This window comes from Thermobia domestica, chromosome 5, assembly GCF_964235325.1.
Source record: "Thermobia domestica chromosome 5, izTheDome1.hap1.1, whole genome shotgun sequence".
NCBI lineage: Eukaryota > Metazoa > Arthropoda > Insecta > Zygentoma > Lepismatidae > Thermobia > Thermobia domestica.
This window is the reverse complement of record NC_137458.1, coordinates 290,496,226-290,512,754: the sequence shown is the minus strand read 5'-3', so window position 1 is coordinate 290,512,754 and position 16,529 is coordinate 290,496,226. Positions and strand designations below refer to the sequence as shown.

The following is a 16,529-nucleotide window of genomic DNA, read 5'->3' as shown; positions in this document are numbered from 1 at the left end:
TACAAAAGAAGGAAGTAGTGTACGTTTTTGTAACCCAATGGAAGTTTCATATATTGTGATAGTTTTGATTGTCTTTTCATGACCTTTTGGTACATTTGTATTACTGTTTATTGTAAATTGTCACACTTGTAAATTATATTGTATTATATTTTATATGTGTGTTTGTGGTAATAAAGCAAAACGTTTTACCTCAACTTAAGAGATCTGAAAGCATTACTATAAGGTGCAATAAACAGTACACACAGTATACATACAAACATATTTATTTCTCTAGAAAGAATAAAGCGATTATTACGAAACTTGGAGGGTTTGTTAAATATGAATCAAAGTATACTTAGGTATAATTTCTATGTTAGTATATGCAAGGGGACAAGATCTTGGGGTGTAAAATAAACGAAAAAGGAAATTTTTTAGGGATTTTCCCGAAAATCCCTCTGTTACAGGAAAATCGTACGTGATGGAGAAAAACCGAGTGCATATTCGAATTCAGCGCAAAAAGTTCCTTTAAGAACAGGTATTTCCTTTTATGTAACAAAACCTTTGTTAACTAGTGTTATCGGATCCGAATATCTCCGCTGTTCTGACTTTCTACTGAACATAAAGAATGCATATGGAAAGGGAAAACAACTCTTTATTACATGAAAGACGATTAGCTTGTCAGATGAAGAGTTTTACCTTCTTTATAGTGCTCAGGGCCAGGACTCAAGATAGACTGGCTAAGGGCGGCGGCAAATATTACAGATCTGGAAATTTCAGAAATTTGTTCTGTATGGGCATACGTATATGACGTGAAACTTTTACATTTATATTACATATTTTTTCCACTTCTACTCTGATTATTCGCTCCACCATTTGAAATTTTCTGCTGAGGAATCGCCAACTTTTAACGTTCCGGAGCGGCAAAATTGTTAAATATAGTTCTGAGAGTGCCTCGTTAAAACTCAGAAAAAAAGCAACCAATATCCATGCAACAAATAGAAAAAGAAAATGACAACAAATATTGAAATGTACCACGTGCTTGTGTTTACAAACATTCTACACGTGCTCCTATTTATAAACAAGAACCATGTGCATTTTACTATCGAGTATTTCAGCTTTAGGCGACGGACACTACACTACCAGTCACATTGAAGACGAGGGAACAGCAGCGCCACCGCCTCACTTCGACCGCCTATATAACCGAGACGATTCCATGGACAGCGATCAGTCTCGACCGGACAATCCCTCCTTTAGCTTGCTTCGGAGCTCTAGGAGATGCCCAACCCAAAGCCTCTAGTTTGCTTCGGAACTCTAGGCTTTCCTTTCCCCACGCTTTGCTTGCTTCGAATCCCAACCTCAGTCATTCCCATCATTCCAAACCGCAGTCATTTAACTTGCTTCAAAGTTCTGTGGTATTTTAATCCCCTCTCTGCTTGCTTCGAAGCACTGGGTATTCCTAATCCACTTCACCTAGCTTGCTGCGGAGCTCTGTGGAAATCCTGCTCTAGGCTGCTCGAGCCTTGGGTCACTTTCTTCTAGCTTGTATTACAGAAATTACATTAACTAACTAACTAACTAACTAACTAAGTCTATGGCCTATGGAACCCGGAGGTTCAATGCCGCGTTCACAAAAGCTCTCCACTGACTTCTATCCTTAGCTAACTGCATCCAGTTTCTACTTTGTATTCCAATCTCTGCGAGATCTATCTTAATATTGTCCTCCCATCTGCGCCTAGGTCTTCCTAATGGTCGTTTTCCGATTGGTCTTCCAGTCAAGACTTTGAAAGCGTTTCTACTTTCTTCCATCCTAGCTACATGACCCGCCCACCTAAGCCTCCTAGACTTGACGACCCTAACGATGTTGGGTAAACCATATAAATTATGTAGTTCCTCGTTATGAAGTTTCCGCCATTCTCCATTCCCGTTCCTCTTGGGTCCGAATATTCGTCTCAGGATCTTATTCCCAAATACTTTCAGTCTATGTTCTTCCCTCAGAGTAAGCGACCATGTTTCGCAACCATACAGAATTTGTACTATTCTTGTACAATACTGTTTATACAAGATTTTTATAATAAAACCGGTAGTGTAAGTTGATTCTGGACTTCAACTTACTCCTATACCTATCCTATACAGGGAGATATTTAGAATATTGTCACTTGATTGAGAAACTGAAGGGAGATGGGAAATATTTTTTCATTATACCAGAATCCGTTTCAATTATTTTGTTAATAAAGTAGAACATCGTTTAACATACTTTTTCATACAATGTTCTGCATTATAATGGCTAATAGGCCTAAAGCAGAAAGGAAACTATAATAACAAAGGTAATAAACATAGTCATAATACTGTAAATTGTAATGAAAATTTATTCATCTTCGTCGTACAGTTTCACAGTTATCTCTTTCCAACTTTTGTCTATTATATGTCTGTTAGATAGTATTTATTTTTATCTTACCACATTACTGATATATTAAAAATAGTTGTAATTAAGGCCTAGACGTTCATTTTATATCACAGAGCACAGACAAGCAGCACCGGCAACCAGCGAGCAAGAATTAAAAAAAATCATTCTGCCAACTTATTGGTGCTGGTTCCAAGCGCCGGCAAGTCTGAACCTACTTACTCTGTATGCTATTCTATTTACAAACATAGGGCTACTATTATTTTTCAAGTTGGCAGGGGCCGGTTGGCCCAAACAGTCTGAAAACAGAAAATCTGCGTCCTTTGTATTGCGTACTTATAGGGAGGTCACAGCCTTCATATCAATATGCTGTTTAGGCTCTAATTAGTTCATCAATAGCATTACAAGTAAATCAAAATCTCTAAAAAAAATAATGACACGCGCAATTTATTTTTGATTAATTCTTTTGATCGTATAATTAAACGGGATTAACTCTTTACAGTGCAAGAAACGATTTACCACTCGGGACAAACTTCTGCAAAATTTATTCGGGAGGATACCATTTTTACTGATGACTGTACAAAAGGTCTCTATCTTTTCAAGTAGAGGGTTGTTGAACCATTAAAACAAAATATATATATTAAGTAGCAAATTTAAGTGCTTTTAATAATTTACAGTTGTGCTCTTAGCGAAGTCCAATGCCACTACTTTAATATTAATTAACAATTTGACGATAATGAAGAATATAAAAGTGTAGAAAGTGATCCAGGTAGTATCAATAAAATGCAATTATACGAGGAACGTTCAATTTATAACCGATTTTTTTCAAGTTCTGCTCTGCGCAGCTTGGCGTCCGTGTCGTATTCTCTGATAGGGTTGCCCTGACACTTTTCTGCGACAACAGAGAGTTGAGTAAATAGGATGGACGATTGCAACAAGCCTGATAGTGTGAAGCTGGTAGCCACAGTGGAGGAGCGCTGTATCATCAAGTTTCCCCTAACGCAAGGCGTGAAATCTGCTGAAATCTTCAGCAGATTAAGTGCGCAATATGGCGAACGAACTCTCTCTCAGTCTCAAGTGGTGTTCAAAATTCATGTGTTTTCAACGCGGACCTTACTCCACGCTGAGCTACTGCAATCAACGAAACCAACATTCGTCGGGTGGAGCAGCTCCTTCTGAATAATCGACTCATCAGTGTATGAGATTTGGGTGCAACGACTAACATCAGCATGGGAAGTGTTGAAACGATTATCCACGAACACTTGCAGTTCCGGAAAATTACATCTAGATGGGTCTCAAAAATGCTAGCGTTCGACCAGTGTAGGGAAAACGACTCGTCTTAGCATCTGCAGCGATTTGAGAGAGAATGCGAGAGCTTACTTGCAAAAATAATCACCAATGATGAGAGTTGGGTGCGTCATTACACTCCAGAGTCAAAGCACTCCAGCGTCGAGTGGAGGCATTCATACTCGCCGCCGCCGCCGAAAAAGTTCAAGGCACAGGCGTCCGCTTGCAAAGTGATGCTGACGGTATTCTGGGACAAAGACGGGGTGATATGCACTGATTTCCTGACCCACAGGGCCACAATCAATGCAGCGTACTACAGGAACCTCCTCCGGGAAAAAGTCAGAGTGGCTTTGAAAAGGAAATGGCCACAAACGAAGGATGGCGTTATTATCCTGCATGACAGCGCATGTCCTCATACAGCCACGACAACGGTCAGAGCTATTATCAAACATAATTGGGGGATCCTAGACCATCCCCCTTATAGCCCCGATCTGTAACCTTGCATCTTCCATATTTTGGTCCCCTCAATGAGCAGTTGGGAGGACAAACATTCCACACCGACAACGAAGTCAAAACATGTGTGCAGAATTGGCTGAAAGATCGTGTAGCAAAGAATTCTGTGCCGCAGTGATACGGACACTCACACTGATGGGACAAGTGTTGATCTTAGCAAAGAACCGTAATGAAAAATGTTCAAAGGTGAGACATGTGTCAATCGAAATAAATTATTGAACTGAACATTAAATTCTCATGCGTAATTTTCGAAAAATCGACAAAACGAAATTTTCATCCCTGCCAATCTGATGGAACTAATATGTCTATTGTTTGTTTGTCACTTAATCTTGATACTGACTCTTGATAGTGACATTCCTAACACCGATGCACGCTAACAGTGACTCATACTCCTAACTGACCAAAATGATCTGAACAGTGACGCACATATTATACTCATATATTTTCATATAACTATTGAGAAAATTAAATAAAACAAAAATTTAGAAAATAAAATCAATGTAGGTCTACAGGCCTCCTAAACCAAGTGAATAAAACACAATTGTAGGATGCTACTTTTTTATACAGTGTACTATGCATAGACTACTTGTAATCACAATACCTTTTTGCATTTTACTTAGGCATTTCAATTTTTTCCTATGGCAGCAAAGTCACTGTAGTGACTGCGAGGAATCGTGAAGCTTGACCTAGATTTACCAATTTCACCACCCAAAGAACACGAGGGTGTGTCCCAGTCGTCATCCCTCACCCATGAAACTTTGCCATTGTCGTCTCTCACGCTATGCGGAGATCATCTCCTGAGGGTACAGTGTTGTTGGATTGCCGATAAGCTTCGTTTTGTTGTTGTCATTTTATATTTTTGTCATTATTATTGTTATAGTTTAATTCCAATAACTGATGGTGTTTGTGTTATAGTTCTTTAAGAGCTTTTCTTGGGTCGCCCTTTGCCATGTCCGTTAAGTTTGTGAACGTTGTTGGTGTGCTTCTGCTGTTTCCCTTCTTCTCAAGTGTGCATTCGGAAGGCAGCTCCACGAATCATACGGAATTCTTCCGATGCATCACACGTGAGGGTTACCAGTACCACGATTGGTGTAGAGCCTATGCTTTACGAGTCAAAAAATATGCAAAATACGTATATTTTTAGTCAGATAAAAATAATTTCATTACCCAAAAGAACCCAAAAGAGTGCTCGGGGTATAATTAAACGAACGCAATTTATAAACTTCTATAAAGATAACAACATGCCGTTTATAAACAAATGTATTACACATTTTTTTATAATTCTTATCACATTTTTTTTTAAATTTCATTTTGTTTTTATTTTATTTTATTATTTATTTGTTTGTTCATGCAGAAAAGCATAGTTATAGTACTTTGATTGTGGATTCAAGGAACCTCCTTAACCTTGGTATCATAAACGCTATCGAAATCCAACAAGGAGCAACATTTAACATACAATGGGCCTATGAATTACGAATACCTCGGATCACGAAGAAGTTTTGTGAACAATTTTTCTCTTGGTTATAAATAGTATGTCGTTGCATAAACGCACTCTAACGCGTGTACCCACAATTCCATTTGACCGCGACGACTCGTGAAGCCTATTCTCTACACCAATCATAGCCAACTGCTCACCCTCACGTGTGATGCATCGGAAAAATTCGGTACTATTCGTGGGTCTGTCTTCCGAACTCACACTTGAGAAGAAGTGAGGAAGTTTATCGGCAATTCGATAACAATGTACCCTCGGAAGATGTTCTCCATATAGCACGAGAGACAACACTGGCAAAATTTCAAAATTTGACGACCGTAACACATTCTCCTCTTCTATTGGGTGGTGGTGAAATTGGTAAATCTCGGTCAAGCTTCACAACTCCTTGCGGTCACTATAGTGATTTTGCTCGTTTGTTATAAACATTATCTGTTAGAATACTGTGATTTAAAAAAGAACTTTTGTTCCTTTTTTGCGTTTTTATCCCGCTTTTTCATACTTTTTTATTTAGTGCTACATATTTGTTTCTAAAATGCAATAATAGTACGTGCATTTCATCCTATATTTATCACAGAAAATACTTACAATTTAAAAAAAAATACTAGATACAGTACCATGTTTCAGTAAGTAGAATGGATTAATTATACTTAAATGAATTTCAATGGCAAAAATTATTTTGGATTGCGAACTTTTCAGCGTTAAGGAACGGCTTATCGTCACCAGTGGGTCCACTGTATTTTCAAATAATTACCGACGTATTTTAATACATTTTATTTTACTTGAACTGACGTGCTAATAGATTCAAAACTATCAGTTTCTGTATATATATCAGCATATAATACTGTAATGTAATGAGTAATTTGAAACATTTATAAATAAATAAATAAATTTCCTACTTACCGAACCAATAATACAATTGCTCACCAATAAATAAATCAATAATTTATTCATGGTAGACAATAAAGATTCGCAGTAAATCAAGAATACATCCGAATACCAGAGTTACGAAAAATTACGGACAAAAAATAGAAAAAACAAAAACAAATAATTTTCATAGTTCGCATGTTGTGTCATATGGCTTTCTGTTTCGTTTCAGTTTATAAATGTTTTCCGTACCTTTTTCCTGATTTCCTTTTTTCGTAATGTGGCATTGAAGCATTTAATCAGACGATCAGGTCAGCATTCTTTTGTTATGCAATATGTTTGAAAAGGTCAGGTTTTCCACGTGTAAACAATACCACAATACCAGTTCACCCACACACATACACACATAGAAAGAGAGAGAGATCTCCATGCACATTTTAAAAAGTTTAAATTTGCAAAAATGAAAATGCAATCCAAGTTGCAGTTGCAGGGTAATATATATAATAGCTTTTTCTTTCTTTCGTTTTCTTTTCTTTCTCTCTTCTTATTTACTTTCGAGGGACGATGGAACGGAAAAAGCACACTGATCTTGAAAAAAAATCGAATACGAGATTTTAAAACATGCTCGCGCATCATGGCCTCTACTTACCGAAAAAGTTATTTTCAACAACGATGCGCACGAGACGAGTCAAGACAGAATTTTCCTGACAAAATTCGAGTCGAGAGACAGCTTTTCTAATAGAGAATACACTTTTCGAGTCGAGACATCACTTTTATAGCACATTTTCGAGACGAGACAGCCTCAAATTTTGTCTCGTGCGCATCTCTATTTTCAACGAACTTAATAAGTTCGCCATTGATTCTCTATGTCTGTGTGTGTGTGTTATTTTCGATTTTTTCAATTTTGAGCCCTCCATTTGTCAAAAGCTATATGCAAGAAGTGATGGAGTTTCTCGCGTTACTCTTACCGTTCCCGACATATTGGCCAAAAAAGTTCCGATTTCGGGAAATTTAAGGAACCATATCTCGGGAACTGTAAGTCATAGACAGATTGTATTATTGCTGATCAACACCTCCTAAGAGGATGGTGAACATATTGCTACCAAATAGTAACCGGTGGCCACCATTCTCCAGATGTTGGCCAAAAAATTCGGATTTCGGGAGATTTAAGTAGCCATATCTTAGGAACCGTAAGTCATGGAGATATATTTTGCGAAATTTTCAATTTTAAGCCCTCCATTTTAAGCATTTGTCTTCGTAAAACAACATATTGTAGATCGTTTTAACAGAACTCTTAAATAAAACATATGGAAAAAGTTTAGTACTCAAGGAAATTATAAATGGATAGATATATTACAAAAAATATTCAATGAGTATTATTATTATTAAGTATCCTGCCTTTCAGCAGGTCCTGGGACTAATGAGGATTTTTTTTCAATTTTAGATTTGGGCCTGGAAATGTTTCTTTCACTTTTCTCGATCTTCAGCCTCCTCTTTTAACTCCCAATACTTTTTCCTATCTTTCAAATCATCGATCAGCTGTTGTTCTTCTTCCTATTCCTCGCTTCCCTTTCATTTTTTCTTCTACTGCGGTGTGAAGAAGACAATTTCTTCGCAAGTGTCCAATCCAATTGGCCTTTCTACGAAGGATGGTGGCTAGAAGTGTCCTCTTCTCTCCTATTCGTTTTAAAGTATCTTCGTTTGTTGCTTTCTCTGTCCATTTTATCTTCTCCACCTTCCTCCAACACTACATTTCGAAGCTCTTTTAATATTTCTTTTCTAACTTCCGTAATGTCCAAGTCTCTGAACCATACAGTCCAATGCAACATATATAGCACTTGACCAACTTCTTCTTAAGTCCAATACTGAGCCTGCTAGTTAAGAGTGATCTTTTCTTGTTGAATGCTTCTTTTAGCTATGGCAATTCTTGACCTGATCTCTTTGGTGAAGTAAGCGTCTCTCGTCAAAATAATCCCCAGATACTTGAAATTATCGATCTCTTTAAGTTCTCTTTGTTCCACTCTGATCCGTAACAGCGTATTTCCCCGGGATATTCTCATTACTTTCAACATTTCGATGTTAATTTCCATTACATACAATTTTCCAGTGTCAACTATTTTGTCAATCATCTCCTATCGGTATAAAGCTTGTAGAAGTTAAAAAGAAAAATTAATTCTTTTTTTAAGTTCGGTCTGCCAATGCTCTTGGAGTATTCTCAACTGGTTGAATATCCTTTCGTACGTTCTTTCGTCCCGACGTATAAACACATTCATTCGCATAGAGGATATAATATTAAACGCACCAGCACTACATTTTAAATTTCAGGTTTTTATTAGATTCTCTATTTTTTTTTAATTTCCTTCCTGTTCCAAAAAATTAGGTAAGTTTAGCAAAAGGTGAAAGTAAAAAAATACGATTTCCTCTCCCCCCCCAAAAAAAACGGCTCTAAGGATTTTGGTTATGTTTCATATATCATCATTTTATTAACAACTCATATTGTGGTGTAAATAATTTTTCTACGAGGGGTAGTTTATTTTTTAGGGGTGAGTTTCCTGAAATGCGTTTCAGATGACTTTTTCGAATTTCATAACTAAATATTGCGTTAGTAAACTGACAATATGGTATAACTCTTTGTTCTGAAAAATCTACGAGAGGTTGTTTATATTTTCTGTTTATAAAACTGTGATCTTTTTCGACGATTTTTTCAAAACGACTCAAGACGATTTTGTCTATACTTCACAAAAGAATATTTCATTACCAACCGGACAATATAGTGTAACTTATTTGATCTGGAAAAATCTACGAGAAGTAGTTTATTCTTGGGGATGAATAGTTTCGAAAAATTTTCTCAAAAATGACAAACGATATTGTTATTATTTCATTTTTAAAAAATGTTCTACTAAGAGCATTACAATACAGGCCAAGTCAAGTCTTATAAAAAAAATTATCCACAAGGGGTAGTTTACTCTTGAGAATCGGATTATTTTGGGGTGATTTTCTCAGAAAAATAATTCACGTGATATTTTGTACATATTTCATAAATATACATTTCATATAATTTTATGTATGGTATATAACTTCTTTTCAAAAGGGATAGTTTACTCTTCTTGTGAGTTTTGTTTCAAACGATTTTCTCAAAAAGGCTATTATGTTCATACATCTTGAATAAATTTTATTAATAAGCCTATAATACCGTGTGAGTCACTTCATGAAAATATCCCCAAGGGGTAGTTTAGTCTTGGTGTTTTTTTTTTTTTTTTTTTTTTACAATTTACGCCATTTTATTAATAGTTTTTTAAAAAAATCATTAATAACCTTAACGCATCGCAGAAGTCACTTCTTATAAAAAAAAAAGTTAATTAGCAATAGTTTATTTTTGGTCTGATCTTCCTTGTGGCGAAGTTTTCCGAAAATGCCTTACTGTAAAATATTTCATTGATGCCTACAGCATGACGTATTTTAGTTTAATTAGTTAGAGAGATAAAGTTTAGTGTGGTGGTATTTACCTTTTATTAGATTTAGAATTTTTTGTGAAACAAATTTTATGAGAGTGTATTTTTCAACAAAACAAAATAAACAGGCTACGATCATTCCTGAGCTACAAAAAAATGAACATTCAATATGCTCTAATTGAAGTTTCTTAAGGTTCCTTATTCAACACTCTTAGAGAATCGTTGCAACGTTTCAGACGCTGATTTCAGATCTGCATTTGATGTCTGGAGTTTCGATCATGGAAACAAATTGAGAACGACATCAAAAGTTAATGTTAAAAATTAAGAATCAAGTAAATATAAATATTGGTATTAAAGTTATTTTATCAGATATCATGCGAAATCTTCGTTGAAAGATTAGATAGCAGTATTGCTCAATGACAAGTGGTTTGGCCCTTTTATGGTTAGAAGGCTTTTATCTCCCAATACGCTTGTTGTATCAGATGAATATGATAGCCAGGATTCATATACGAAAACTCGTGTTGCGGTAGTAAAGATACAGTATATCGTAGTAGAAGAAATGTAGGTTAAGTACAAAGCCCCAAACAAACAATGACATTACCCTTGCAACTGCAGTTTATTACCTTCAAATGTTTATCCAAATTAATATCTATATTTTCATGGCAATGTGTATATGAAATTGCAATGTGAGTCATAAAGTTTTCTGTTTTGGTATGTGTTAAATTTTAAATTTTTCGTTTTGACCACCGAATAGTTCCCTAAAATAAATAAAATAGTTCAATATCGTTTGTAGGAATTAGTTGAAATAATGTCATTTACTTATTTAAAATTTGAAATTGAATTCAACTATTAATATTCTTAGTTAATAAATAAAACTTTTATTGAATTCAAATTTACGAAGTTTCAAATGTTTTACTTGATTTGTATATTTTGGTGTATATTAAATATCTATATTTACATTTATTTGTATTCCTATCTTGCCATGCTTTGAAATGATTTCTTTACTATCTAATGAAACCGGATTGGATTAGCAAGAAATTTGTTAGAGATTTTTTTCATTCTTCTTGGTGAGGGACCATATAATGAATCCGCCCTTCCTGATATAAGAGGAGTTGCTTCATTACAAAGTAATAATAATAATAATAATAATTGAATTTGTAATGTTAAATGGTTTTGCATAATGAGAATTGAAAATTTATATCTTTCTAAGTTAATGAAAAACAAAAAAAATGAAGAAAGGAGAAGATATGTTAAAGTATTTGAAAAAATGAAAGATTGAAAAAACTGATTACTTACCCTTACTGTAAACCGATTAAAGTGGCATGTATTGCCATTAGTCTTGGTCCTTCGATAGTGTGATTTCCATAGTTTGATGTTGAGTACCTGGGACGACGTTAGCTTCGAGTATGGCAATTGTCGAATAGAAAGTCTGGTACGAGTTGAAAAGGTGAATTGTATTTAATATTTAATTAAAAAGGCCAAATCTCAATAGTTTCAATTGAAATACGTTAGTTATACATTAGAATGTTTATTCGAAATTTTGCGGAATTTGTTTAGGGGCAAAAGATGAGTGATAATGAATGATAATGACTAGAATCACTACTCACTTTTATGTGGTTCGTGCGTTAACGTCCAAGCCATTTCTTAGAACCAAGTTGAGAGAAAGTACTTTTCAAACTCTGTTTCGTTATCGGTTTTAACGAGAGGACATTTCACTCCATAGTAGATAGTGGTTTGGAATCCATTTAATTTGTTCAGGTAAGACTTCCAGTTTAATGAGAGAAGAAGGCACTATTGATGGTAAGTAAAAGCTGCAATTTTGGTAAGTTGATTATATTTGATAAAAGTAACATATGATCTGTGAATGTGTAGTTCAACTGGTTTTGGATTATAGGTGGTCGAGCAAGTTGATCCAATTAGTTGCTTTCTTACTCATATTTCTATTAGCTCTTGGAATTTCATCCGATTTATATAAAATAGCATAACTGAGAATTGATTGCTTTATCCGTATTTTCTGACATAATTAAACTAATTCCAAGTAGAATATTGAATCTCAATATATTTGAAAGAATAGCAAGAGCTGCTTTTGTTTAAGAGCAACCTTGTGGCTTGTGGTTTGAATGCTAAATCGTGCGTCTTTTTGAGAACGTTAGTAGTAATGGTCGTCTCATTGTCATTAACAGGACCGATTCCCGTTTGAGTAAAAATAAACATTAAAACACAGCTAGTTTGCTATTTGAGATATTTCGGGCTCGATTCCCAAAAGTTTTTTTTTTAAAAATGATTTGCCAGTTATTTTTGATAAGTCGGTTTCCACTTCCGATCGTGCATAAACATAGGAGAACATTATAAGCCTTTTATTGGTGTTAAGTTGGTCTTAATTACCGTTTGCAGGTAACAATAATAGTCTTTGCTTGTTAACTATGACATGTCGGTCTCGATTTCCACTGGAGTATAAAATTTGGAATATAGTTAATAGACAATATAATGTGACAATTTCACTTCGATTTCACATATAAGCTGAAATAGTTAACTAAATATATGTTATTCTTGAATTGATTATTGGTTCAATCCCCACTTCGGAAAAGAGGAAGTTTTTTTTTTAGCATTTGTACTTTTTACAACTCTTCTGAGATTTTTGTTTTATATCATGTTTCTGAATATTGTAAAACTGCTTTTTCATTATATATATATATATATATATATATATATATATATATATATATATATATATATATATATATATATATATATATATATATATATATATATATCGGGTGTTGCAAAATAAGTGTTACAACTCTTGGGAGGTGACTCCTGCCACTGAGACAAGAAAAAAAGTTCTCTTCAACTTTCTGCTATCGGACATAGTTTCAGATCTACAAGGTGCCGAAAGCGTGGGAAAATGACTTTCGGACGCCAATATTTCGGAAACTATCCAACATAAAGAGGGCGGGTAAAAAATTCACTAAAGAAGTCATACCTGCTCTATTGAATTTTGTATGTTTTTAAATCCTACCATGCACGCGCAAGGGATTCCCCAAAGGAACGTAGGGAGTCCCAGATAATCTGCCAAATGAAACTTGGTCTAAATAGATATGAATTGATAGGCTTTCTACCAGGTAACAATAATTCGTTTGTATTAAGTCGATATCTGGATCAAATACAAAATGGCGGACACCTTCATGCCCGTTGTGTGTGGTTGCATAATCGCCAGGTACGGATGCTGGCCAACAGAGATGTTCTGAGTATTAATTGTAGCGAATTTGCACTCAAATGCTCTAGAAAGACATCTGGAGTGTCGGTAGAGCATAACAGATGAAGCAGGGTGATTCACATGTATGGAAACACTTAACGAAAAATGCCCAGAAATGCACTCATACTCAGTAAACGTGAGTTCAAAGCGTCGGAAATGTAAGGATTAGCGTCATGAACATGAAAGCCATTGCCAATTCACCAAAAATGTTCCTTCAAACTGATGCAATATGATGTGCACGGTTGTTGATATCAACATGTTGCTAATGGACAAATGTCAACATTTCGCACTATTGCTGGGACACTGTCCCACGCGCGAAAACTAGGAAAATAACGTTGTACATTCTGCTATTACATCTGGAGCACCTTTTGGTAGAACGTAACTAGAACACGATTGTATCAATGTCCCTCTTTCTTTGGGACATTGTCCCACAGTCGACACATAAAAAGAAATCTCTTATTGCATGGTTCAAATTCCGATAGAGCGTGAAAATAACAAACTTGTATCATGTCCCACGTCTTCTGAGACATATGACACTCAAAATATAGGAAAATACCTCCAGAAATTCGTATCTTACACGCAGTGCACATGCCAAAACAAAGACGAAAATGAACCGATTTGGCACATTTAACACTACAGCTGGAGCACCACACATATGAAAAATAAAACGACATGAGAAATAACAAGAAACATCTTAAAGCTCTGATTGTTTACAACTGTGCAGTAGGAGTAACAAAATGAAACACACAAGTATGTCGGGAGGCTGTACAAGAGGGCTTGCCAAACAAAGTGGGTACTCCTCAAAGAAATGAATACAGAGAAAGTGAGGCTCCTTCGAACCTCAGGGCTAGAGCGCTCGCTTTTGCTCGCGTGGTCGCAGTTTCCAATCGTACTGTGAGCCCAAGGCCTCAGATTCAAGACCCGAGTAGTTATTTTCCTATTTTTCGCACGTGGGACGATGTCCCAGCAGTAGTGCAACATGTTGACATTTGTTCATTAACTACATGTTTATATTAACACACACATTGGCCACATTTCAATATCGATCATGCGATCCCACTAGTGACATTAATTTAGTTTACCCAGTTTCTTTGTGAGTACAATTGCACAATTTGAAGTTGGCCTCAGTTGTTGCATCCTTATTGGTATGCAACCGTGCGCATCATATTGCATCGGTTTGAAGGAATATTATTGGTGAATTGGCAATGGCTTTCATGTTTTTGACGCTAATCTTTATATTTCCGACGCTTTGAACTCACGTTTACTGAGTATGAGTGCATTTCTGGAAATTTTTCGTTAAGTGTTTTCACACATGTGAATGACCCTGCTTCATCTGTTATGCTCTACCGACACTCCAGATGTCTTTCTAGAGCATTTGAGTGCAAATTCGCTACAATTAATACTCAGAACGTCACTGTTGGCCAGCATCCGTACCTGGCGATTTATGCAACCACACACAACGGGCATGAAGGTGTCAGCCATTTTGTATTTGATCCAGATATCGACTTAATACAAACGAATTATTGTTACCTGGTAGGAAGCCTATCAATTCATATCTATTTAGACCAAGTTTCATTTGGCAGATTATCCGGGACTCCCTACGTTCCTTTGGGGAATCCCTTGCGCGTGCATGGTAGGATTTAAAAACATACAAAATTCAATAGAGCAGGTATGACTTCTTTAGTGAATTTTTTACCCGCCCTCTTTATGTTGGATAGTTTCCGAACTATTGGCATCCGAAAGCCATTTTCCCACGCTTTCGGCACCTTGTAGATCTGAAACTATGTCCGATAGCAGAAAGTTGAAGAGAACTTTTTTTCTTGTCTCAGTGGCAGGAGTCACCTCCCAAGAGTTGTAACACTTATTTTGCAACACCCGATATATACCGGGTGAGGCATTTAAAACTGTTTTTTTGAATATCTGGAAAACTACAAATCGGATTTTGAAAAAGTTGTAATAAAAGTTGTTCGTCTCGAAGGGGGACATCCAATGATACCACACTCGACCCCCTGCCCCCACCCCCGGGGGCGGGAGGGGGGGCAACTTTGAAATCTTAAATAGGAACCCCCATTTTTTATTCCATATTCTGATTCTCCGTGAAAAAATACGTAACTTTTGTATTGAACATTTTTTTCGTTGCGTGATAGATGGCGCTGTAATCGACAAAAATCAAAATGGCTCACAAACGAAAAATGAGGCATTTAAAACTGTTTTTTTGAATATCTGGAAAACTACAAATCGGATTTTAAAAAAGTTGTAATAAAAATTGTTCGTCTCGAAGGGGGACATCCAATGATACCACACTCAACCAACTTCCCCCACCCCCCGGGGGCGGGAGGGGGGCAGCTTTGAAACCTTAAATAGGAACCCCCATTTTTTATTCCATATTCTGATTCTCCGTGAAAAAATACGTAACTTTTGTATTGAACATTTTTTTCGTTGCGTGATAGATGGCGCTGTAATCGACAAAAATCAAAATGGCTCACAAACGAAAAATGAGGCATTTAAAACTGTTTTTTAGAATATCTGGAAAACTACAAATCGGATTTTAAAAAAGTTGTAATAAAAATTGTTCGTCTCGAAGGGGGACATCCAATGATACCACACTCGACCCCCTGCCCCCACCCCCCGGGGACGGGAGGGGGGACAACTTTGAAATCTTAAATAGGAATCCCCATTTTTTATTCCATATTCTGATTCTCCGTGAAAAAATACGTAACTTTTGTGTTGAACATTTTTTCGTTGCGTGATAGATGGCGCTGTAATCGACAAAAATCAAAATGGCTCACAAACATTTGAAAAATGAGGCATTTAAAACTGTTTTTTTGAATATCTGGAAAACTACAAATCGGATTTTGAAAAAATTGTAATAAAAGTTGTTCGTCTCGAAGGGGGACATCCAATGATACCACACTCGACCCCCTGCCCCCACCCCCCGGGGGCGGGAGGGGTGGCAACTTTGAAATTTTAAATAGGAACCCCCATTTTTTATTCCATATTCTGATTCTCCGTGAAAAAATACGTATCTTTTGTATTGAACATTTTTTTCGTTGCGTGATAGATGGCGCTGTAATCGACAAAAATCAAAATGGCTCACAAACGAAAAATGAGGCATTTAAAACGTTTTTTTGAATATCTGGAAAACTACAAATCGGATTTTGAAAAAATTGCAATAAAAGTTGTTCGTCTCGAAGGGGGACATCCAATGATACCACACTCGACCCCCTGCCCCCTCCCCCCGGGGGCGGGAGGGGGGCAACTTTGAAATCTTAAATAGGAACCCCC

At 36.2% G+C, this 16,529-nt stretch overlaps 1 protein-coding gene across 1 annotated transcript in view; it reads right to left on the bottom strand.

Moving 5' to 3' along the window:
• Window positions 1–6,742, bottom strand: part of LOC145684914 (uncharacterized) — a 54,792-nt gene extending 48,050 nt beyond the window's left edge. Inside the window, exon 1 of the mRNA XM_081757265.1 lies at window positions 6,573–6,742. Coding sequence (XP_081613391.1) covers window positions 6,573–6,623 — 51 coding nt within the window. The 5' untranslated portion in view covers window positions 6,624–6,742. The remainder of the gene's footprint in view (window positions 1–6,572) is intronic.
• Between the last annotated feature and the right edge of the window lie 9,787 nt (window positions 6,743–16,529).